Source organism: Chiloscyllium plagiosum, chromosome 3 (genome assembly GCF_004010195.1).
Source record: "Chiloscyllium plagiosum isolate BGI_BamShark_2017 chromosome 3, ASM401019v2, whole genome shotgun sequence".
Classification (NCBI taxonomy): domain Eukaryota; kingdom Metazoa; phylum Chordata; class Chondrichthyes; order Orectolobiformes; family Hemiscylliidae; genus Chiloscyllium; species Chiloscyllium plagiosum.
The window spans coordinates 27,956,112-27,980,989 of NC_057712.1; the positions used below are offsets into that span (position 1 = coordinate 27,956,112).

The following is a 24,878-nucleotide window of genomic DNA, read 5'->3' on the forward strand; positions in this document are numbered from 1 at the left end:
CTTCAGTGTTTAGACCTTTTGAGTATAGGACTTGGAAACCATGTTGAGGTTGTACAAGACATTGGTGAGTCCTCTCCTGGATTACCTTGCCCAGTTCTGGTCGCCCTGTTTCTAGGAAGGATATTATTAAGCTGGAGAGAGTTCAGAAAAGATTTATCAAGATGCTCCTGGGAATGGAGGTTGAGTTATAAGGGGAGGCTGGATAAGCTGGGACTCTTTTCAGAGGAGTGTAAGAGGTGGAGAGGCAACCGTATAGAGGTTTATATAATCATGTGGGGTATAAATAAGGTAAATGGAAGGTGTATTTTCTCTATGGTGGGGGATTCAAGATGGGTGACCTTTTTAAGGTGAGCGTGTAAGATTTACAAAGAGATGAGGGGTGTTTTCTTTTCGTGGTCTGTGTGTGAAATGAACTTCCAGAGGAAGCAGTGCATATAGGTACAGTTGCAATGTTTAAAAGGTATTTGGATATGTACATGAATAAGAAATGTTTGAATGTATATGGGCCAAGTGCAGGCAGGTGGGACTGGTTTATCTTGGGATTATGGTGTAGATATTAATGGAGTCTTTGGGATGCTTGAACAGAAGTGTCTAATTTCTGTGCTGTATGACTGACTCTATATCACCTGACAGCCTAATAAATGCACATGGAATATAAAAAACATCCTACTTCAAGGCATCGGGAGTGTGCTTTCAGAGATGGCAGTGTAATGGCTCACCATCACGCTGTAAGGACAATTAAAGACTGGCAATAAATGTTGATTTTAGTTATCAACACCCACATCCTGTGAATGAATTAATGGTAAACTATTTCTGTTACAGAAATTTACCTGTAGGGACCCTGCAGAATCCACATCATGGCACAATCCAAAGGAATAGCCTAGTAAATTAAATTGTGCATTCTACAATTCCAATGCACTTGGAATTCTCTGAAATTCTCCCCTCGCCAGACCTGAGCCCCCTCCAAGTTCCAACATCCACCCTCCCTCACCTGCTGTTGGATCCAATCTCTGCCACTCGCCCTGACCCACCCTAAACACAGCATCACTAGTGAATCAAGGATTGTGAAATTCTGCAGTACTGTGTTCAGGGGCCTGCATTTTTTAAAGTATAGTAGTTCCCCCCACTGCCATACCTGCAGGGGATAAGTTCCAAGACCTGTCGCAGATAGGAGCAAACCCATTTATTTAAATGGGAAATTTGCCTCCCTGGCAGCCCTCTGGTTCCTGGTTCTGGAATGCTCCCGGTAATATGTTTGAGTAATGGTAAACTGCAGGCAACTGAAACAGCAGTAACCAGAACCATGGATATGGCGGTCACCCTGTCAATCGAACTCTATTATATGCAGTTTGTTTGCGCCATCTACTGGTGCCATTTAAATATTGCAACCATTCAGTATTGGCTAATATACCTTTGCATGCCAGTTGTTTCTGGAGTAGAGTGGTGCTGGAAAAGCACAGCAGTTCAGGCAGCATCCGAGGAGCAGTAAAATCGACGTTTCGGGCAAAAACCCTTCATCAGGAATAGGCTTTTGCCCGAAACGTTGACTTTGCTGCTCCTTGGATGCTACCTGAACTGCTGTGCTTTTCCAGCACCACTCTACTCCAGAATCTGGTTTCCAGCATCTGCAGTCAGTTTTTACCTATGCCAATTATGTTTACCTAGATTATTAAAATATTGTATAAGTAAAATATTGCAAGCTATTAATGTTTAGCAGATGGGAAGAACTATTTGCCAACATAAACCATTCACCAAGAAAATGAAATTTCTACTTTGAGTCTATGGAGCTCTTAACCACGTATCAATTCTTCTCAATTCTTCATTTAGATTTTTTTTCCCACAAAAGGAAGCTTGATCTCTACTTCTGTGGTTAAAATTCAGTTCTTTTGAAGTCTGCTTTAAAGTTTCAGTGCTGTTCCCAAAGATTGTCCTGAGTGTCATACACCCGGGGCCACTGGGCCATTTGTGTGCATCTGATATTTGTGTATGGCTTATCATAGCAACTGATCCAAATTAATACAGAGCCTTGGCTTCCCCTTGCTTCTTTGGGATGGTGATGACCGAGTGGTATTATTACTGGACTGTTAATCCAGAGACCCAGGTAATGTTCTGGGGACTAGGGTTATATCATGGAATTTGAATTCAATAGAAATCTAGAATTTGGAGTGTAATGACGACCATGAATCTGTTGTTGATTGTAGGAAAAACCTATCTGGTTCACTAATGTCCTGTAGGGAAGGAAATTGCTATCTTATCTGGTCTGGCCTACATGTGACTCCAAACCCAAGCAATGTAGTTGAATCTTATCTACCCTTTGGGCAACTGGGGATGGATAATAAATGTCAGATGATCTCCAGATATCTTGAATTAACAAAAAAGGTTTGCATATGTAGCCCTCATAGCACTTGCACGCCACTCAACATTGTACTTGCCACTTAGAATTAAAGCCAGTTGAACAAAGTGAGGGAGACATTTTTTTTCCCCTTTACCCTGATGATTGAAAATTACTTGGAATATTGTGTCCAGTTCTGATTGCCCTGCTATAGGAAAGATAGAGGCTTTGGAGAGGGTACAAAGAAGGTTTACCAGGATGCTGCCTGGACTGGACGGCTTGCCTTATGAAGAAAGGTTGAATAAGCTCGAACTTTTCTCTCTGGAGAGAAGGAGGAAGAAAGGAGACCTATTCGAGGTGGTACAAAATAATGAGTGGAATAGATAGTCAATAGCCAGAGACTTTTCCCCAGGGCAGGATTGATTGGTACGAGGAGTCATAGTTTGAAGATATTAGGAGGAAAGTATAAAGGAGATGTCGGAGGTAGGTTCTTTACGCAGAGTTGTGAATGTGTGGAATGCGTTGCCATCTGTGGTGGTGGAAACAGTGTCATTGGGGACATTTTAAATGACTGCTAGACGTGCACATGGATAGCAGTGCGTTGAGGTGTGCGTAGGTTAAGTTACTGTATTTCACATTAGGATTAAACCTCGGCACAACATCGTGGGCCAAAGGGCCTGTTCTGTGCTGTACTTTTCTATGTTCTATAAAATCATTAAAGGAAATCCATTTAAGGGGAAGATAGTGACAAGTCTGAGAATGCTTGTTCCTGTCTCTAGAATTGCATCTTGTGCAAATGTAATTTGATATTACTCAGTGGAGGAATATATTAAATCCCGATTGCAAATAGATTCATGTAACTAAAGATATGGGAGAGTTTCCGTTTTGTGATTAGTGAGATGAATGTAAGTTCCAAAATTTTACCCCAACCACTGCGTGAGCTGTTTTTTTTTGCCCTGCAGGTGCCCCTCAAATTTATTCACACCTCTGTGTGTGAAACCTGGCATAAGCCAGATAATCACCAGGATGTTGTGTTTTTTTTTAAAAAAAAGAAATTGCTGTGTTTGGGTGGTAACTGGTGCACTTGTATGAACAGTTGAATTCTGGTTTTTCAGAAAGTTGTTAATCATGATGTTAACCACCACCCAGTAGTAACCTGTTACCTTTAAATTGCTAAAAGGTGCTGCTTTAAAAAATATGCAGAATTGTTTGCTACTTATATTAGGACACACTGGTTGGATTGTTAGTAAAACTTTTAATTACATTCAAAAGCTCTTAAAGCATCCTTATTATTCTTTTTGCACCCACAAGAAGCAGCTTGACTTTTAGAACATCAAAATCCTGCAAACAAGAGTAAAGGCTGGGAGGAGAACACTGCATTAGGCAGTCAGCAAGACTGAGGGCAACAGGAAAGAGGGACCCCAGAGACAGGCAATCAGCAATAACAGAAGTGTGTGAGAAGTGACACTGAGCTAGGTAGTTGGTAACAGCTAGAGGAGTATGTGAGGAATGACCCTGAGACAGACATATCAAAGATTTATTGCCTCTGCTGCATTCTTAATTTTACACACCCCAGTCCAACACTGGCTCCTCCACATCAAGTTAAAAATCTCACAGCAGGTTATAGTCCAACAGGTTTATTTCGATGCACTAGCTTTCCGAGTGCTATTCCTTCATCAGATGGTCACAACAGCTTGAGCAGCACCTGGAGTCACTGGTGCATCTGCAAAGCTGAGGACTTAGTGGGTAATTCATCAAATTGGTCACAGTGCAAGTTAAGAGCAGTCAGGGAGGGTATGCTAAGCAATCTAGAAAGACAAGGGAGGTAAAGCAGCAGTTCTGAGTCTGAAAACAAAAGAAATGCTGGAGATCAGTGAGTCAGGCAGCTTCTTTGGAGAGAAAGCAAGCTAATGTTTTGGGTCCAGATAATTCTTCATCAGAGCTGAAGTGTGGAGGGGGCAACATTTATGCAGTAGTTGGGGGACAAGTGTGATTTGGAATGCTGGGGGTGAAGGGATGTTACTGGTTCAGATTACTTCACTTAATCACTTCACAGTGGCTGCAATCAAACAGTGGGGTGCCTAAAAATAGAATTTAGGCACGAGATTGAAAAGCAGAATCCGTAAGGTAGTAGTCATAAGATTGCTGCCAACACCTTGTACCAGTGAGTATAGAAGCAGGAAGATTGAGCAAATAAACGTATATCTGGAAAAATGGTGCAGTAGAAAGGGCTTTATACTTCTGGGACATTGGGACTGGTACTGTGCCAGATGGGATGTAGACAAGGAGATGGGTTACATGTAGCAGGACTGGAACTAATATCATTGCAGGTAGATTTTCTGGTGCTATTAGGGTTTTAACCAGTCTTTCAGAAGTCTGGAAACATAAATTGGAGTTCAGATAGAATAAAATCAAGACCAAGACTGAGAACTGAATATGAATGGCTGTTTGACGTTTAGGAGGAATAGGCAAAAAGGAAAAGGAAGTAAAGTTGTGCTCTTAAGAGGATGGCATCATTCTATTAGTGAGAGGATCTACGAGTAGAAGAACCGGATATAAAATCTGTTTGGGCAGAGTTGGGAAACAGCAAGGGCAGTTGCTGTTGCCACCAAACAGTAGCAATAGTGTAGTTCAGGTTATGAATCTGGAAATTAGAAGTTCATGTAGCAAGGTAATGCAATAATCATAGGTGACTTTGATCTACATACAGTCTGAGTAAATCTAATGAGCATAATGCTTCAGAGGAAGAATTCTGGAATATGTTTGCGAGTGTTTTCTTGAGAAAAATGTTGAGGAACCAATTAGGGCATAGGCTAGTTTAGATCTCATAATGCAAAGAGAAATGGCAGATTAATGATTTTGCTGTAAAATTATCTTTAGGGAATAGGGACCATAGTATGATAGAATTTTGTATTAAATTTGAAAAAGATGTAGTTCAGTCAGAAAACAGGTCTGACCTCTAAACCAGATCATTTTTTAAGGTTTTGAGGAAGAATTTGGCTATGATGGATTGGAAATTTCATCAAAAGATTTCACAATAGATAGGCAGTGGCCAGTACTTAAAGAATCAGTACTTGTCTTTCAAAACAAACATAAATTCCTTTAAGGCAAAAAATACCGAATAGATAGAGCGCCAACAAAAGAAGTTAAAAATTACAAAAATAAATCCGTGGAGGAGGTCAATATCGCCCCCCCCCCCAAAACCATCACCTACACCTGAGGATAAGTGAATATCTCCAATGTCAAATGGGATCTTAATGTGGATCATGAAAAACCTCCGTATGAAGTACAGGTTTTATTCTGCTGAGCAATTTCTGTAAGAATAGTGGTGGGGCTACTGGATGTGACATTTGACCCCTGGGTTTGGGAGAGGAAAACTTCTTGAGATTCTTGCATCTAATTACAGTGCAGACATTCTGGCTGGAAAAACAATTTCAGGTAAAGGCAGAATCAGGATTGGTATTATGACTGTATACATACCACATAATTTGCTAATAGTCAACTGAGTTGTCTTAAGTATGAAGGCTGGCTTTGTATTGGAAAACTGACCATTATAGTCCATTCTCAAGAAGGGTCACTGGACCCAAAACATTAACTTTGATTTCTCTCCACAGACGCTGTCAGATTTGCTGAGCTTTCTCCCCAGCAATTTCTATTTTTGTTTCTGATTGCTGGTATCTGCCGTTTTTTTTTTTGTTTGTTAACCATTACAGTCACTAAGCACAAACCACTATGTTTGAGGGGAGGGAAAGGGGTAGGAATTAAATTAGAAGGAAATTAAATTTTTAATTTTCATACCTCAAGCCTGTGAAATAGTTGTAAAGTATGCTGCAATTGGTTGACGTTTGATTTGTTAATCACGTGCTTTTCCTTTAGGTGACTTCTAATTGCTCAACATCGTGATGTTAACAATAAACGCGGATGGAACTTTCACCAGATACTTTGGATATGGAGACAAACTTTTTTTTTCTTGCTACTTGAATTTTTTTGAACAAATATAACTTTGTAATTCATACTCTAACTACAGAGTTATCTAACCAAAGATTAAATTCATTACAATACAAACTTCGATTAAACATGATCACTTCAGTTGACCAGATGAATTCCATCCACAAGGTCGACACGTCAGGAAACATTTTTGACATGAATTATTCTTCTTGGAATGTACGTTGCATTCTGATAGCTGCTGGTTTTCTATTCTATTTCACCGTATTCATTCTTTCACATGGATTAAGCCTTGTATTGTCTGTTACCTACTGTACTCTGCCAGCAAAAGAGAAGGTCTTCTGGAATCTTGCTGTTACTCGTGGTGTTTTTGGAATTCAGAGCTTGGTAGCTGGTCTTTGGGCTCTCCTTAAAGATTCAGAATTGCATGCTGACAAAATTTTGGGTCAACGGAACTGGTGTTGGTTTACTATCTTAATAGCAATTGGCTTCTTTATGTTGGAGAATGCAGCTCTTCATGGATCCAATGCAATTTTCAAAACATTTGATGTAGCACTGGCTGTCCACCACTTTTTTGCCATTTCTGGTTTTGCCACCAATTTGATATGGGACAATATAGGTCATTATTTGCCCATGATGATATTGTTATTGGAGATGAGCACTCCATTCACTTGCATTTCTTGGATCTTATTGAAGGTAAGAATATTAATTATATATAAAGTGTGCATGTAAAGCGAACAAAATAACTGATCCTTTAAGCCTTTTTAGAATTTAGTATCTGTTTCTAATGTTTAAATAAAGACATTTGTGTTTTTGATGGATCATTCTTCATAACAAACTAATGAATTCCACATAAATTAAAATTATGGTAAATCTGTATTGAATTTAAAATATTAGTATATCTTGGCTTCATTGCATGCTTGAAAACTAATTTCTAATTGGTCAACAGTTCCAACAGAAACATTGTGGTGCTTCTGAAGTGCAGACATGTTTCTGTTTTGTTGCGTGTTTAGGGAATGTCATTATTTTAGGGTAAAGAAGTAATTCTCATAAAACATGATTTCAGTTCTTTTGTTTCATAAGTTGTACTATTTAATATTATAATTAGGCAATATTTTTAAAACTTTGCAGTTTGTGTGAATTAGCAATATGAAAATAACTGCTCAAATACAGAGTTGGGGGGAGGGGGAAAAGAGGGAGGAAGGACTGTCCATTTCAGTTTCCATAATACAGGAGACTTTCAATTAATTGTCACCTTAGAATTCTGGTTGGAAGAAAATTTGATTTAGCTGGTCTTCAGGATTTAAATCTAAGGAAAGCAGTGCTGCTTTTACCTGTGTCTAAAAATTACAAAACTGTTGAGGCAAGGACAGATTTTGAGTTTACCTTTTTATTGCTTTTATTTATTGTTCCTTTTTTAATTTTTAAAAATGTTCCATTTCTAGGCTGGATTTGCACATATCCTCCTCTGGAAATTAAACCAATGGCTCATGATCCACCTCTTCCACTGTCGTATGATCCTCACCTACCACATATGGTGGGTGTGCTGGCAGAATTTGGAAATGATCAAACTTCATGTACCAGTCCCACAGGCAGTGCTGTTCTTTTCTGGACTTTTTCTCCTGACCTTTATAATCAATCCTCATTGGACACGTAAGAAAACAATGCAGCTTTTTAACCCAGTTGACTGGAATTTTGCGAAGGAGAACAGCAAGAGGGCGAATGGTGAAATGAAGATTTTGAAGAAAACAATGTGACTTGAAATATCAGGCTATAATTTGATTGCAAAAGTTAAACTGCAAAAGTGCAAAATAGTATTGTTAATGTGCTAACATGTACAAGTCTACACAGCGATGTTAATATTCATGCTCTTGGCTTTAGAGTCTGACATCTAATATGGTATGTATTAATTATCTCATCGTAGATAGATGTTTTTGTACAAGCAAGATTATGCAGTAAGTGTCTTTCAAATTGAGTACAGAACAAAAGAGTCTAGGTTAACAAAGTTCAGACACTGGCTTAAGCAACAGCATGAATATTTACTTGCTGAAATTAGAGCAATTGCCTGACATCTCCCTCTTGAGAATTTTGTTTACAATGGAAGTGTAGTATCAAGGTGAGTTAAGTCTTTAGGAAAATCCAGTTTTTTTTTAAAAGAAAATCTATTTGTAAAATAGTAATAAATCTCCATAACTTAAACAAAAGTGGCAGAATAAATCCAAAGAGTTTGTGCGAAATTGTTACTTTAGTTTCCATGTGAACCTTTTTGGATTCCTTGCTGTTTGTTTTTCTACATGAGAAAATTTGACATATGTATTTACACAAATTATGTATTTGTACCAACTTCACAGGGATGGAATCAACCAAAATTTGGTGCAATAATGTGATAATTCTATGGGGTGTTGTAATTCCATCATAGAAGGAGGACATTCGGCCTATCAAGTCTACACTGACCCTCCAAAGAGTATCCCACCCAGACCCAGCTTCCCACCACAACTCCACATTTACCATGGCTAATCCAACTAGCCTGCATATCCCTGAACACTCCAGACAATTTCAGTATGGCCAATCTATCTAATATGTACATCCTTGGTCTTGCTTTTGAATTTCAGTATTTTATTGCCTAGATGCTCCTATGGAGCAATGAAACCTAATTTTACATTGTTACCAGCAGTGGCTTAGTTGGTTAGCACTGATTCTGCAGAATGCTCTGGGTTCATGTTTCACTCCAGAACGTGAGCATAAAACACAAGGCTGACCGTTCAGTGCGGTACTGAAGAAGTGCTGCACTGTTTGAAGTCCCATTTTTCAGATGAGATGTTAAACAGATACTCCATCTGCTCCCTCTAGATCCTGTGACATTATTTTGCAGAAGACAGGGGCTGAGTTATCCATTGTGTCCTGTTTCAAGTGCATTCCTCAAACAACAACAGCAAACAGATTATCTAGTCATTATCAAATGCTGTTTGAGAGATCATTTTGTGTTCAAACTAACAACTGTACTTCCTGTGTTATAGCAGTGACTACACTTGATTGGAGAGAAAGCATGGTGGGGTGGCCTATGGTTGTTAAGGATGTGAGATAAGGTTGTCTTTTTTTAATTGGCATTAATGCAGTAGTTGGTCTAAAATTGAATCCCAACAATTTAAGACCGCTGTTTACCTTTTATGTTTAAGAAAATTATTGTCCTTGTGCTGCATTGATTCATATGAAACCTATTTTTGTTTCTGCCTGGAAAATCCTACAAGGTTTGACAATGGAATGCGATTCAACTACATTTTGTTTAGCAGTCATTGACATGTTTATTTTCGAGATGACATCCTTGTATCTCTCCAATGTAATCTATATCAGTTTTGCCTGTTTCTAAATAATTTGGCTATGTTTAGACAACTTAATTGCTTTGTTGGATCTTTAATTTGACTTGTGACTCCTATGCAAGCTTTGATTTGGAAAAGATGGACTGTAGTGGTGCAAGAAATGTGGCTGCTCACATAAGGACAGTTGGGCTTGAGCAACAAGTGCTCACCTTCAAAGAATAAAAAATAGATGCAGGATCTTGTGTTCTGCAAGTTGTACAGAGTACAACTTTTGAGTTCTTTAATTTGATGCTGTTAGATCAGTTACTTTAGAGAAACATCGCTATTCATATTTCAAAAATGTGTGTAATCTACAGCACTTTAGAGGTCTGAAGTGTTTTGTGATAATGAATTGCTTATTTAGCTTTGATGTTTTAAGCTACTGTCTGAATAAGTAATCTTTGTTCATTGTAAATGTTTTTTACATTTTTTAACTCCAGGTCAAAGAAATTATTATTTTTTTAAGCTTTTGTATTTGTAAAAACTGATTCCAATTTGTATCTGGCAGAGCCTACACTGATGGACAGTATTGGGTGTGGTTTATTCAAGTATACAGACTTCTGCTTTGGACTTATGATTATTTTATCATGGAAAAGATTTGGGACTAAGTTGTATTGACGTTGTTGGTTTTAGTACTATGTACCCATAGCTAGCAATAGAAATAAGCATATTGTTAGAACAAAGATGCTGATAATTTTGATAAAACAAAGACTATAGAGGGGTATCTAATGCCAGACCGGAGTTTTTCCAGCATATTGTTTTTGGTGATCATTTTGATAACTTGGCTATGGTTTGCAGCAGTCATTCATAGCATGGTGAGGACTGAGGTTCTGTAATCTGTTCAATTCATTGTTGAGAGGACAGTTGCTGGTGTAATTAACATCTTCCTCTGATTAATCCCTGAATGGGGAACATGTTTGAGGAAATGGCCTTCTCTCAATTCCTCTGCTCGAAAGAAATATATGTAGGCCAGTTTGGCTAAAGGTAAATGGCAGAGGGAGCCACTGAGTGAGACAGAAAAGATGCAAGTATACTTGATGAAGATAGTTGCTTAAGGCTGAGTTAACTGATCATGTTCTAACATAAAATGTGGTTTTCTTCATCCAACTTGCTACTTGTGATGTATCTTTATTTTATTTAAGAGTAGGAATTAAAATTTGGATTAATGTGATTGACTATAACCATTGAACGTTATGATAACTTGACAAAAATAAAGCAGCTCAATCATTCCTATCTGGTCACAGTTCATTTGTATATCAATTTGTCTTTCAAAAAATTGGTGACGTTTATATGAAAGCATGGGTGAAGAACTTGAAAATTCAGATGTCAGGTTAAATAATGTAATTAAATATAGGGTAAAATGATCAAATTCTTAATGAACAGATCCAATGATGCTGAATTTAATATAGGTGGAGATGGGTACTGCAGATGCTGGAGATTAGAGTCAAGATTAGTGTGGTTCTGGCAAAGCACAGCAGGTCAGACAGCATCTGAGTGGCAGGAAAATCGACAGTTTGGGCACAAGCTCTTCATCAGGGTTTCTCATTCCTGATGAAGGGTTTATGCCCAAACCGTCAATTTTTTTTTTTCCCTGCTCCTCGGATGCTGCCTGACCTGCTTTTCCAGCACCACTCTAATCTTGACTTAGAAATTAAAGTAGGCTTGCAATTTGGAATAAGGTCATTATGAAATTCATTGGGGCCAGTTATGAAAAATAACTATAAAAGGCATTTATAGTTGTGTTAATCCTTTCCCATTTGCACATAGACTACTATTTTGGGCACTGTCTTGATATATTGACCTTGAGAGAAACAGCACAGATTTACAAGCATGTTAGGTATTCATGGCTTGGATTATAAGAGATTCCTTAACAGGCTTGTAGTCCTTGTATTATAGATTACCTTTTTTATTTAGAAAAGGTGGTTAGAGAGGAAAGATAGCCAAGATGAACATTGAATGTGGTCTGGACAGTTACTTCAAAGAACACATTCTGGAGCCAACCAGAGAGGACGCTACACTAGATGGTTTTTCTGTTGTAAAATAGAGTAATGGATTACTCTATAGCAAAGGTTGCCATGATCATAGTGTAATTGAAATTTGCATTGAGTTTGAGGGAAAGAGGAATGGGCCCAAAATTAGTACCTTGATCTTAAATGAGGGAAATTGAGATTTTAAAAAAAAAAGCAGAGCCAACTAAAGCGAATTGCCAAATTAGATCGAGGGAGAGGTCAATAGAGATGCAGATACAGCCATTTAAGGGGATATTTCGGAATGCCCATACGTTCCAATGAGAGAAAAAAATCCAAGGGTTGAACCCATCATTTCTACTTTTTCAAAAAAAAATAGAACTAATAGTAGAAAACAAGGAGAGGACGAATGAATTGAACAGATGTTTTGAATGGTTCTTTATGGTTCAGGATATAAATAATATCCCACAAATAACAACAAATGGAAGGGGAGGAACTCCAAATTACAATCGCTAGGGAAATGATACAGAGCAAATTGGTGGGACTGTAGGTTGGCAAATTTCCAGATTTCATCCTAGGATCTTAAACGTGGCTGGTAAGATAATTGATGGGTTGATCTTAACATTTTGGCAATTTCATTCAAAAATTAATTATCATTTGGGCCAAAACTTCAAACAGCCTTTGTGCGAAGATCAGTTAGAATCTTTTAGATACTATATAGTGATTTTGGTATATCTTATTTTGTAGAATTTATTCTTGAACAAAATAACTGTGGAATACAAATATGACATCATCTGATAGTATTGAGGTCTATATGATCTCCCATGACATTACCCCAGTGAGTTAGAAAATTCATATTCCTCTAACAGGGGTGTCATTTTCCTTGAGATTCCCTGCTCCTCTAAACTAATAGATAATTGTCTGTAATAATGAAAGTTATTTTTACTTTCAGCAAGTAAAAATTTCCAGCAATCTTGATTTATTGGAAAATTGCATCCACTGTCTTGCTCTCAATAAACATTTCCAGAAATTGGCACCAAGGATTTGGGTTGAAAGTTCCAATTTATTTTAAATGGGTAAAACTGTTGGAAATTGGTTTACATTTTTCAACTTAATATTTTAAGAAATTTGAAGTTCTTCTCGTTTTACTTTGCCAAATTTGAAAAAGTAAACAGTTAAGCAGATACAGTTAAGGACTGAGGAAAACATTCTTCTCTTGGATTGGTAAGAACCTGTTGCCTTATCATGAAGCATCAAGACTACTGCTTGTAATGGAACGGACACTGATTAGTCAGAAAATTGTGTGCACTTACCTGGTTATCTTGAAGTGTCCGGATTCTGGATTGGAGTGGCGCTGGAAAAGCGCAGCAGTTCAGGCAGCATCCGAGGAGCAGGAAAATCGACGTTTCAGGCAAAAGCCCTTCATCAGGAAGAGGCAGAGTGCCTGCAGGGTGGAGAGATAAATGAGAGGGAGGGAGGGAGTGGGGAGAAAGTAGCATAGAGTACAATAGGTGAGAGGGGGTGGGGATGAAGGTGATAGGTCAGGGAGGAGGGTGGGGGAAGGTAGCAAAGCATGTTCCCGCGAGGAGGTTGAACAATTCATCAACTTCACCAACATTCCATCCTGACCTTTAAATTCACCTGGACCATCTCTGACACCTCCCTCCCCTTCCTGGACACCTCCATCTCCATTAATGACGACCGACTTGACCCTGACATTTTTTTACAAATCCACCGACTCCCACAGCTACCTGGATTAAACCTCTTCCCATCCTATCTCCTGCAAAAATGCCATCCCGTATTCCCAATTCCTCCACCACAGAACACACCAGATGGCCGCCTCCTTTAGAGACCGCAATTTCCCTTCCCACGTGGTTAAAGATGCCCTCCAATGCATCTCGTCTACATCCTGCACCTCCGCCCTCAGACCCCACCTCTCCAACCGTAACAAGGACAGAACCCCTCCCCCAGTGCTCACCTTCCACCCTACCAACCTTCGCCTAAACCAAATCATCCGACGACATTTCTGCCACCTCCAAGCAGACCCCACCACTAGGGATCTATTTCCCTCCCCACTCCTTCCCACCTTCTGCAAAGACTGTTCCCTCCGTGACTACCTGGTCAGATCCACACCCCCCCCCCAACAGCCCACCCTCCCGTTCTGGAACCTTCCCCTGCCACCGCAGGAATTGCAAAACCTGCGCCCACACCACCTCCCTCGCCTCTATCTAAGGCCCAAAAAGGATGCTTCCACATCTATCAAAGTTTTACCTGCACATCCACCAATACCATTTTTTGTATCTGTTGCTCCCGATGCAGTCTCCTCTACATTGCTAGGAAGCGTACAGTCTCCCCAGAGTGCTTTAGGAAACATCTCTGGAACACCTGCACCAATCAACCACCCTGTGGCCCAACATTTCAACTCCCCCTCCCACTCGGCTGAGAACATGGAGGTCCTGGGCCTCCTTTACTGCCGCTCCCTCACCACCCAACGCCTGGAGGAAGAACGCCTCCTCCTCCGCCTCAGAACACTTCAACCCCAGGGCATCAATGTGGATTTCACCAGTTTCCTCATTTTCCCCTTACTCCACCTCACTCCCTCTCCAGCCTTCCAGCTCAGCACCGTCCCTAGACTTGTCCTACCTGCCTATCTTCCTTTCCACCTATCCACTCCACCCTCCTCTCTGAGCTATCACCTTCATCCCACCCCCATTCACCCATTGTTTTTGTTACTCTTTTTGTTACCTTCCCCCACCCTCCTCCCTCCTCTCACTTATCTCTCCACCCTGCAGGCACTCTGCCTCTTCCTGATGAAGGGCTTTTGCCCGAAACATCGATTTTCCTGCTCCTCGGATGCTGCCTGAACTGCTGTGCTTTTCCAGCACCACTCTAATCCAGAATCTGGTTTCCAGCATCTGCAGTCATTGTTTTTACCTGTCTTGAAGTGTCTGCCCGCCCGCTGATGTAGGAGTCAGAAGAACTGTTTCAACGCAGGACTCTGAAGGTAACAACACAGATTACACACCATCCTTTTAAGGCACTAGCCATCATGTAAACTTAAATGTCTGGTGTCAATGTTACTGGATAGGTGAATGAGTAAGTCCAATTATGTCAAAATGGCAGCCTTGACTGATGCCACATTGACTTGGCTTCATCTTGCACATATTCGTCCTCCTTCTGTCTATGATTCATTGATTCTTAATTCTAAACACTTGGAGACATGCTAAAATGTACAGTGGCTCAGCTTTAATTGAATCAGGTCAAATACTAAAGTTTTTGCCATAATGTTAGCCTTGGAAGAAGGCTTGAAATACGATAAATGTCTAAATACAAAGTCACATGTTCAATTGGCTACTACCTTTACACATTTAATTCCTCCACCATTGACACGCTGCATTACAGTATGTACGATCTACACAATGCACTGTAACAATTTACCAAGGCCTACTCAACAGTCAAAAAACACTCCCTTTACACCGGAATACAAAGAGCAGCAGATGCATGAGAACACAATTCCCAGTTACACATCATCCTGACGTGAAAATCCATCTCCATTCCTTTTTTCATTGTGTCAAAATCCTGGAACTCCCTACTGTCGGAGCATGTGAACTGTAACATTTCAAGAAGGATGTTCACCCTCCATCTTCTCAGGGGCTATTAGAGATGGCCAACACTTTGGTGTCACCTGCAAAATTAGATGCACTATATTATTTCTTCACCCATTTATATGTAATGCTAAAGTCCCAGAATTGATTCCTGTTACCACATTCTACCTACCAGAGAATAAACCCTATAATACCTATAATCTAGATCCAACTTCCAAACAAATTACTGTCACGAGTCATGTGGTTATCTCTGATCCTGTTACGTGTCTGAAAGTACTGTTTTTCATTGGTTTCTCATATTACAGGCTTGTGCATTTTCCTAAAAATTGGAGCTATTTATGGGATTAGCTTTTAAATGCTTTTGAACTATTGATGTATTATTGAGCAGCTTTGCTAAATGCAAAGTTGAATGCTGAAAAGCAGGTTTTTAATGAAAGGAAATAATCAAAGTGTCTTTCTCCTTTGCCACTGCATGGTCTGTTATGCATTCGATTCAGGAACATAACTAAAACTGACATAATCTATGATAACAAAAAGGTTGGGAAGATGGACTGGCAAATAATTAACTTTTATACTGTTTATGTAATGATTTAATGAACTAATATATATAACACTACATTTTAAGATTCAGAGGAAAATTATTTTGAGGCAGTGACGTTGATGCTGTGAAGTTGTGGCTAAAGTATAGGGTGACAAGAAGGTTTGAGTCAAAAAGATGTTTGTGAGTTAAATCACTTCAACCACTAGATGGCACTCAAAAGTAAGCAACGTTCAACACTGCAAAATGTAGTCCATGTCTATTGTGTTTAACAGTACTTGTGCATAACTTTTTGTTAGATAGTGGCTTTGGTAGATTGGGCTCAGGGTCAGTCTCATTCTGAGTCTTGTTATAATGAACAATTGCAAACATATTGGAATTTTTTGAAAATGTTTTGAAAGTATTATAAAACAAATAAAAAATTTCTACTCCAAAATCTTGGTTCATGTATTTGCTCATTACAATTCAAGTTGTCCAAGAGTAATACGATTATAGGTAAGTGAAGCTAAGAGTGTACATTTAGTAAAATTAAAGCCCAAGAAATTAAAGGGGCAGAAAATCAGCTAAGAGTCAGAAAATAGTCATGGTGAATGGATGGATGTTCTTTTCTGACTAGAGGTAGGTATGCAATTGTTCCCTGGGGCTGCTAAGATCGCTGTGTTCTTTATGATACAATTGAATGGCGTGGACCGGACTATAAAGCGCATAAATTCAGAGTTGACAGATAATATAAAAATCAAAATGTAAAAATAATGAAGAGGACATTAAGAAACTTTTAGGAGGACGTCGATTGTTGAAAAGGGCAGAAATGTGGATAGTGAAATTTAACTCAGAAGTATTTGTTGTATAGGGAAATATTTCTGTAAGAATTGATGTTGAAACTGCATTAAACTGGACCCAGTCTGATGATATCATACACAAGCAGCTGACCAAGAGGTTCTGATAGAAACAGATCTGTTGCCTTTGGTTTCTAATCTTTTTAATTTTGCTTAACAAGTCAATGTAACTTGCACCTATCGTTCTTGTGCAATAAATGACATCCAGTCGTTAAGGCAAGTCCCTCTTCGTGTTAGGACTTAATAGTTTATCCTCTACCATCGCTAATTAGATAGGCCTTTAAATATAATCAAGAAAGGAAGAGGCCTTGTGCTTCTGTACTGTAATGGCCATCACTGTAATGGTTTGTCTAATACTTGAAAGGTTCCTGGTTTGAAACCAGACAGAGGCATCAGTGTTACTGTGCATCTTAATGTATGAGCAAGTTGCCTTTCTCTCATTTGTTGGTTAAGGTGAATAAAATTTGTTAGCTCGCTGTGGTACAGTGGTAGTGTCCTTGACTCTGTGCTAGAAGGCTCAGTTCAAGTTCCACCCACTCCAGAGGTGAGAAACAACATTCCTGAACTGTTTGATCAGAAAATACCAAGAAAGGAGGAGCATTCTGCCCCCAATCATGAGCCACCAGTGGTTATTTCCACATACATATGATTTGAAATTATACATTTTAATAGGAATAATAAAGAGGCAATAAGAACCAAACTGTACAATCTTCAGAGAAATAGGTAGAGACAGACTGCAGTTCATAGAAGGTATGAAAGAGTTTCGCAGGTTAGACCTGCATCCACTGGAATTTAGAAGAATGAGAAATCATCTTGTTGAAATGTATAAGATCTTCAGTACTGATGACAAGTCACTGGACTGAGAATGTCAACTATGCTTTCTGTTCACAATAAGAGATCACCTGCCTGAGGCAGAGATGAGGACAGTCTGTTTTCTCAGAGTTGTTGGAATGTGGAATTGTCTTCTACAGAAAGTAGTGAAGACTGTAATTTATTCAAAGCTATTTTACATAGGTTTTGTACAGACAAAGGAGTTGGAGTTATGGGTTACAGATTAAGTGAATGATGGAGCAGGCTTAAAAGGCCAAATAACCTCCTGCTCCGATTTTGTCTGTAACTGGCGGTGTGTACACCCAAATCTTTACAATTGACAGGACAAGTTGCGAAGGGTTTAAAAGAAAATAATATATGGGATCATCTGCTTTATTTGTGAAGCAATAAAATACAAAAGCAAGGTTGTTATTGCTAATTTTATATTAAACACTGTTTTGGCCTTAGCTGGAAACTGGACCCCACACTTTAGGATACATACTAATCTCTTGGGGTGGGTATAAAAAAGATTTACTATGCCATTCAGATGAGAAACTTCAGCATCATAGAGAGGCTGGAAAAGTCAAAGTTAATCTCCGTTGAACAGAGAAGGTGAATTGGTAACAACAAAACTCTATTCTAAGAGTGTTGGCAAGTGCTTAAAAGCCACAAAGAAGAACAAGGAGAGTAGATACACAAGAACATCGCCACCTGCAAGTTTCCCTCCAAACTACTAAGTTCTGACTTGGAATTATCAGGGTAACTTCATTGATGCTGGCTCAGAATCCTGAAACATCCTCCCCAACAACATTGTTGATGTATCGACTCTATAAACTGCAGATGTTACAGAAGACAGTTCACCACCATCCCCTTAAGAGGAATTATCAATAAATGTTGACTTTTCCAGTGAAGCTGACATCTCAAACAATTTTTTAAGAACTTTATTATTTCGTGCAGGTTCGTAGTTCCTTGAAAGTGGAGTTGTAGGTAGAAAGGGTAGTGAAGAAGGCGTTTTGTACACTTGCCTTTATTGGTCAGTGCATTGAGTATAGGAGTTGGGATGTCCTTTTGTGGCTGTAAAGGATATTGGGTTAGGCCACTTTTGGAGTACTGCATTCAGTTCTGATCTCCCTGCTGTAGGAAAGATGCTGTTAAACTTGAAAGGGTTCAGAAAAGATATTTACTAGGATGTTGCTGAAGTTAGAGGATTTGAGCTATCCGTTGAGGCTGAATAGGTTGGAGCTATTTTCCCTGGAATATCAGAGGCTGAGGGGTGACCTTTATAGAGGTTTATAAAATCATGAGGGGTATGGATAGGATGAATAACTAAGGCCTTTTTTCCCCGCAGGGTAAGGGAGTTCAAAATTAGAGGTTTAAGGTGAGAGTGGAAAGATTTAAAAGGGACCAAAGGGGCAGTGGGTGCATGTAAGGTAAGAGCTGCCAGAGGAAGTGGTGGAGGCTAGTACAATTACAGCATTGGAAAGGCATCTGGATGGGCAAGAATAGGAAATGTTTACAGGGATCTGAGCCAAATGCTGGCAAATGAGACTAGATTGATTGATTTAGGATATCTGGTCAGAAGGGCAAGTTGGACCAAAGGGTTTGTTTCTAAGCTGTACAATCCTATGACTCAGTGATTTTTCCTGCATTCAACTGTTAAAAACCTAGGAATCTGATAGTGATGTTAATAGTTCTAGAATGGGATACTGTTATTTTAACTCTGACAGTAAAACATAACCAATGGCAATAAAGATCTCTGATCAGAAAATTTAGGCTCTCATTTTTGGTTCCAATAAAAATGTTACTAGCCTCTCATGTACATCAGAGGCTGGTGATCGTTTGCTTCTGGACATCCTTTCCCAAGTAATAAAGAAATCCCATGGACACGCTGTAACACGAGACAACTATTTATATGGTTTAAGAACCAACTGCAAATTTATGCACAGCAAGTTCCCATGTCAGATGGTTCTCCATAAATTATGTACATTTAAGTGCAAGCAATCTCTCAATACAAATGGTCAACATTCGGGGTCTTCACCTCCTATGTAGTCAGCTGGAGCTGAGATTGTCTGCTCCTAACAGGCAGAGTAGTCCTTCATGCTTTACTTGGTTTTGTAGACAGCTACCAGGGCTAAACAGCAGTCAGCGGAATAAAAAGTGAAATGTGAAATCAGCCATCTAAAGTCTGAATTGTGAATCCTTGATGGTTCATTTAACCCACAAAACTGACTCAAACTCACCAACTTGTTCTTTCATTTGACAGATTTAATCACATTGACAGCACCACACATGACCTCTTGGGAATAGACTTCACTTCCAACTGTCATGGATGGATCTGGAAAAAGAAAGGGGATAAATTCTCCTCTTACCAACAATGGTTGCATTGGCACACCATGCAACCTGACATCAATGAACTGAGTTCAACATCTTTTGTTTTGGAGATGGGGAGAAACTTTAGCTATTTTTTGTTAATAAATGAGTCTGACTGGAGTATGGGAAGATTTAAATAAGATTTTTATCTTGAAAAATGTGATTTGGCAAACCTCCCAAACTCCTACTGGAGACTCACGTGTGATAAATCCCTGAACTATTCCAAATTGATTTTGTCTTTGAATAATGATAAACATTTTAAAGTACCTTTCAAAAGTGTGATCAGCTGTCTTTGTAATAAAATATGTTGAGTTTGTGTGTGCATCTGTCACCTCTGTTTCTTGCATGCAAATGGAATATTTGGTTTTATTAAATTGTTATTTAAAATTTGGATAGATTACAGTTTTATGTATATATCCAGTTTTGAGGTCTTGGTGACGCCATGTCTAGAGTACCCTGTACAGTTTTGGCTTCCTTATATGGTTGCACTAGAAGCCATTCAGAGAAGGTCCATTCACCTCATCCTAGGAATGGAGAATTTATCTTATGGAGGAAGGTCGAACAGGTTGGGCGTATACCCACTGGAGGTTTAAGAATGAAAGATGAACTCATTGAAGTATATATAAATCCTGAGGGAATTTAGTAGGGTAATGCAAAGAAGAAGCGTCCTCTTGCTGGGCAGACTAGAATTGTGTGGCAGTTTAAGAACATTACATCTCCTTTTCAAGATGAAGAGAATATTTTCTCTGTTAGTCTGTGGAACTCTCTTCCCTGGACGTTATAATTTGTAAATTTTATGTAAATCTTTATTCTCAGAAGTATAGTGAAGTGTGTGAGGGGTTGTCATGACAACAGTGTCAAGATTTGTTTCCTACAAAATAATAAAGGTAGAACTTTTTGCAGCAAATATGATCAAAGAAATTGTAGCAGGGAAAAGATTTTCCACAATCAACATCCATAAAACATATTATCCGGTCAGTGTCACAGATGTTTGTGATAACTTGCTATGTGCAAAATTGGCTGCTGCATTCCCTGCTTCACTACAGTGACTATTACACTTCAAAGATACTTCAGTTGCTGTTAAGTGCTTTGGGACATCCTGAAGTCATTAGTAGAGGTTAGGTCATTAGACGAATTCAAGGCTGAGTTAGACTCTTGATAGACATAGGAGTAAGGGTTATGGAGTGCAGGAGTTGAGACTACAGCCAGGTGAGCAGACTTGAAGGGCTGAATCACCTACTCCAGCTCACAAGTCCGATGTTCCTTGTTCCTCATTGGCTAGATCTGTTTATCTCATTTTTTAACCAGTCGACTCTCGTTGTATTTTTCGCCATGTTATCAAGGCTGACAAAACTTGCTTTTACAATTCATAATTCATGACTTCAGGATGTCCCAGAGCACTTAACAGCAACTGAAGTATCTTTGAAGTGTAGTAGTCACTGTTGTGAAGCAACAAATACAGTATAATATTATTGGCTAGCTTATATTTAATCTTCTACCCTATTTCTTTCTCCGTTGTCCTCTGATCTTTGTAGGCTTCCCAATCCTCTGCCCTTTGTCATATTAAATGCTTTCTCTTTTGCTTTTATGCTATTCCCTGGTCAGCCATGGTTGCCTCATCCTCTCTTTAGTATGCTGCTTTTCCCTCAGAATGAATATTTGCTGTCTCCCATATTACTTCCAGAACCTTCTGCCATTGCTATTCCACTGTATTTCCTGCTAGGCTCCTCTCCTAGTCAATTCTGCTCCGTTCCTCCCTCATGCCTCTGTAGTTGCCTTTATTCAACTGTAATACTGTTACATCTGATTCCACTTTCTCCCTCTCAAATTAGAGTAAATTCTATCATATTATGGTTACTGCCTCCTAAGGGTTCCTTCACCTTAAGCTCCCTTTATCGTGTCTGCCTCATGGCACACCACTAAATCAAAATTTACCTGTTCCTTTGTAGGCTCCACCACAAGCTGCTCAAATTCATTTTCTTGTGATTCTCTACCAACTTGGTTTTCCCAGTCCATCAGCATGTTGAAATCCCCCATGATCACTGTAACCTTGCCTTTCTTACACAAAAAAAAATAGTAAAAGGTATATATCTTGTGCCCCAAATCCTGACCACTGTTTGGAGGCCTGTAGATAATGCCCATTATGGTTTTTTTTCACCTTTGCAGTTCCTCAACTCCACCCACACAGATTCTACATCATCTAACCTTACTTCGTTTATTGGTATTAATTTCATTTCATTTCATTTCTTAGTAACATGGCAGCCCCACCTGTCTGTCTTTTTTTTCTAGGATGTATATCCATGGATATTTAGCTCCCAGTCTCGATTCGCTTGCAGCCACGTCTCTGTGATGCCCACCACGTCACACCTGACAATTTTGATCTGCGCCACATTTTATCTTTAATTCGTATGCTGCACGCATTCAGATACAACCCCTTCAGTCCCTTATTGACCATCCCTCTTCTCATTGTCATTTGTTTATCCAGTGGGTTTGCAGTTTGGTTCTTAGCCCTTTCCAAACATTCTGTCCTATTTTGTGTTCTAGAGCCTTTAATAACATCTCCTGAGTTGTCCTTTCTTTTCATTTTTTTCATATTTTTTCCATGAGTTGAATCCACCCCCACATATGTTAATCTGTAGCTTTGCTTCCCATTAGCTATTAAGCTGTTTGGAGTTTTACCCTTCCATTCCCCCAACTTCTGAGTTTAAAGTTCTGTTGACCACCCTATTTATGCTAGAACACTGGTCTGAGCTCGGTTCAGGTGCAGACTGTCCCAACGGTACAGATCCCTCCTGTTCCAATACTGGTGCCAGTGCACCAGGAAACTGAATCTCTCTTTCCCATACCACTGCTTTAGCCACGTATTTTCTTCCCTTATTCTCACAACCCTTTGCCAATTTGCATATGGCTCAGGCAGTAATCCAGAGATTCTAACCCTTGAGGACCTGTTCTTTAATTAAATTCCTAGGTCCTGATAATCCCTAAAGAGGTCCTCTTTCCTAGTCTCACCTATGTTGTTTGGCCCGACCTGGACCACAGCAATTGGATACCCCCCAATATCCTTTTAAGCCAGTCAGAGGTATCACTAGGCAGGAAACATACCACACGGGACTCCCGATCTGGCTTGCAAAGGATACTATCTATTACCCTAATTATAAAATCCCCTACAACTACCACCTGTCTTTTTACTACCCCTCTTGCCTCCCTGTACCTACCTACAGCTTTATTCCTCACCTGCACAGGGAGCAAGTACCTTGTACCTGTTGGACAAGGTCAAGAGCTGATGCTCCTCTACCTGGAACCCTCTACCTGCCTCACTTGCAGTCACACCTTGCTCTCACTGGCCCCAGACCAAACTTGTGATGCTTGATCTACCAGGTGTGACTGCCTCCTGAAGCACAGCATCCAATTCTCCTTCTCCTGGATGTGCCACAGTTTTTGAAGCTCAGATTCCAGCTCATCAATTCTGAGTCAAAGTTCCTCCTGCAACCAACACTTGCTGTAGATGTGGCCATGCAGTTCGCAATGGGAGCAGCCAGCTCCCACATCCTACAGCTACAGCACATTACAGTTATCTTGCATCTATCATGTCACACATAGGATCAATAGCAGGAATTGAGTATAGGAGCAAGAAATTCTTGTTTCCACTGGCAATTACTAACTGACTGAGCAAAGCAAGGGATTTGCTAGCTTCAAGCCTGTTCCACACACTGAAGAATCTAGGTATCTGCCAATGGTTTAGTTTCCTGTGTAATGTAAATACAAACATCAAATCTGATAAGTTTTCTATTTTCTCAATGCATTCCTATAATATTTGTGTATCTAAAATGGGTAATGAAAGGTATTTATCTGCTCGGATGGATTCGCTTAAAATTTGCATTAGTTATTTAGCTGCTGTTCAGATGCAAGTTTATATATAGGGTTTCTTCTCATCACTTCTTTCTCATAGCTATCCTGGCCTATGAGTTGCTAACAAACCAGTGATACATTGAGCTGTCTCTCACTAGCAGATAAGGCAATACCAGTTGCAGACTTCCCTTCTGCCACCAGCCATATTGAGAGATTAATTCTTAGTGACCTGGCAGTGAGAAAACAGAAATGCTTTCATTCTCAAACTCAAGTAGTCTGGGGCATGAATTCTGAAATGAGTCCACAGAGGCTAGTATCCCATCATCCAAGTCACCTCATCTACATTTGTTGCTGTGGTAAGGCAGCCAATATCATCAAAGACAACCCACCCCCCGCCCCCATTCCAATTCAGCTATAATCTGTTCTAACCTCTTCCGTCAGACAGAAGACACAAAAGTTTAAAAACATGGTTACCAAACGGTTCAAGAACAGCTTCTTCCCCCATTGTTATTAGACTTCTGAATAGGCCTCTCAAATTTAAAATCTATAGTCGATCTTGCTTTTTGTGCACCTTCTTTTCAGCCGTAACTTTGTATTCCTTACTCTGTTCAATCACTGTATGATCTTTGTATGTAATGATTTGCCTGTAATGCATCCAGAACAAAACCTTTCACTATACTTGGGTACATGTGACAATAATAAATCAAATTACATGTAGATAATACTTGACATCGGTCCAGCCTCCTCAGAGTGAACACAATCTCTGAGACTCCTGTTTATTTTCTTTTGGTGCAGGTGGGGCCCAGGCAACAGCAACAGTCCCAAATGCAAGTGGGGCCCAGTCAGCAGCAGTGACAAAGGGCCCCAGGCAGACACTCCTGGTTACTTTTTATTTTATTAAGCAATTACAACACACAGTTTACAAAAAACAGTTAACATTTACAGCTGTAGCAACAGCAATTTTACAAGGGAGAGGAGCAGCAAGGCCAAGTCCCAAACTCTACACTCCTGTTTTGTTTATATTTTATTAGAAAGTTACAAAACCGTTTACAAAACAAAAAAAAGTTAACATTTGCAGCTGTACACAAGAGACAGCAATTTTACAAGGGAGAGGAGCAGCAAGGCCAGGCCCCAAACCCTACACTCCTGTTTATATCTGTCAGCCAAGACCCCCTGATCTGACCATGTTAACAGCCCCAATCAGGGAACCCATTTTCTATAATGTACACCTGGCTGATCTCATTACAGTCACTACAAGTTCATACAATGC

General features: G+C 39.5%; 1 protein-coding gene across 5 annotated transcripts in view; it reads left to right on the forward strand.

Annotated features, from left to right (window-relative positions):
- The window catches only part of cln8 (CLN8 transmembrane ER and ERGIC protein), a 33,769-nt gene extending 22,907 nt beyond the window's left edge, over nt 1–10,862 (forward strand). For 4 of the 5 annotated variants that reach the window (XM_043679068.1, XM_043679085.1, XM_043679077.1 and 1 more), the window contains exons 3-4: nt 6,209–6,973; nt 7,723–10,862. In XM_043679068.1, the coding sequence (XP_043535003.1) occupies nt 6,410–6,973; nt 7,723–8,034 (876 nt within the window). In that variant the 5' untranslated portion in view covers nt 6,209–6,409 and the 3' untranslated portion in view covers nt 8,035–10,862. Of the gene's footprint in view, nt 1–398; nt 439–6,208; nt 6,974–7,722 lie in introns of those variants that run through there. The other variant, XM_043679103.1, reaches the window with a different exon arrangement.
- Nucleotides 10,863–24,878: the final 14,016 nt, after the last annotated feature.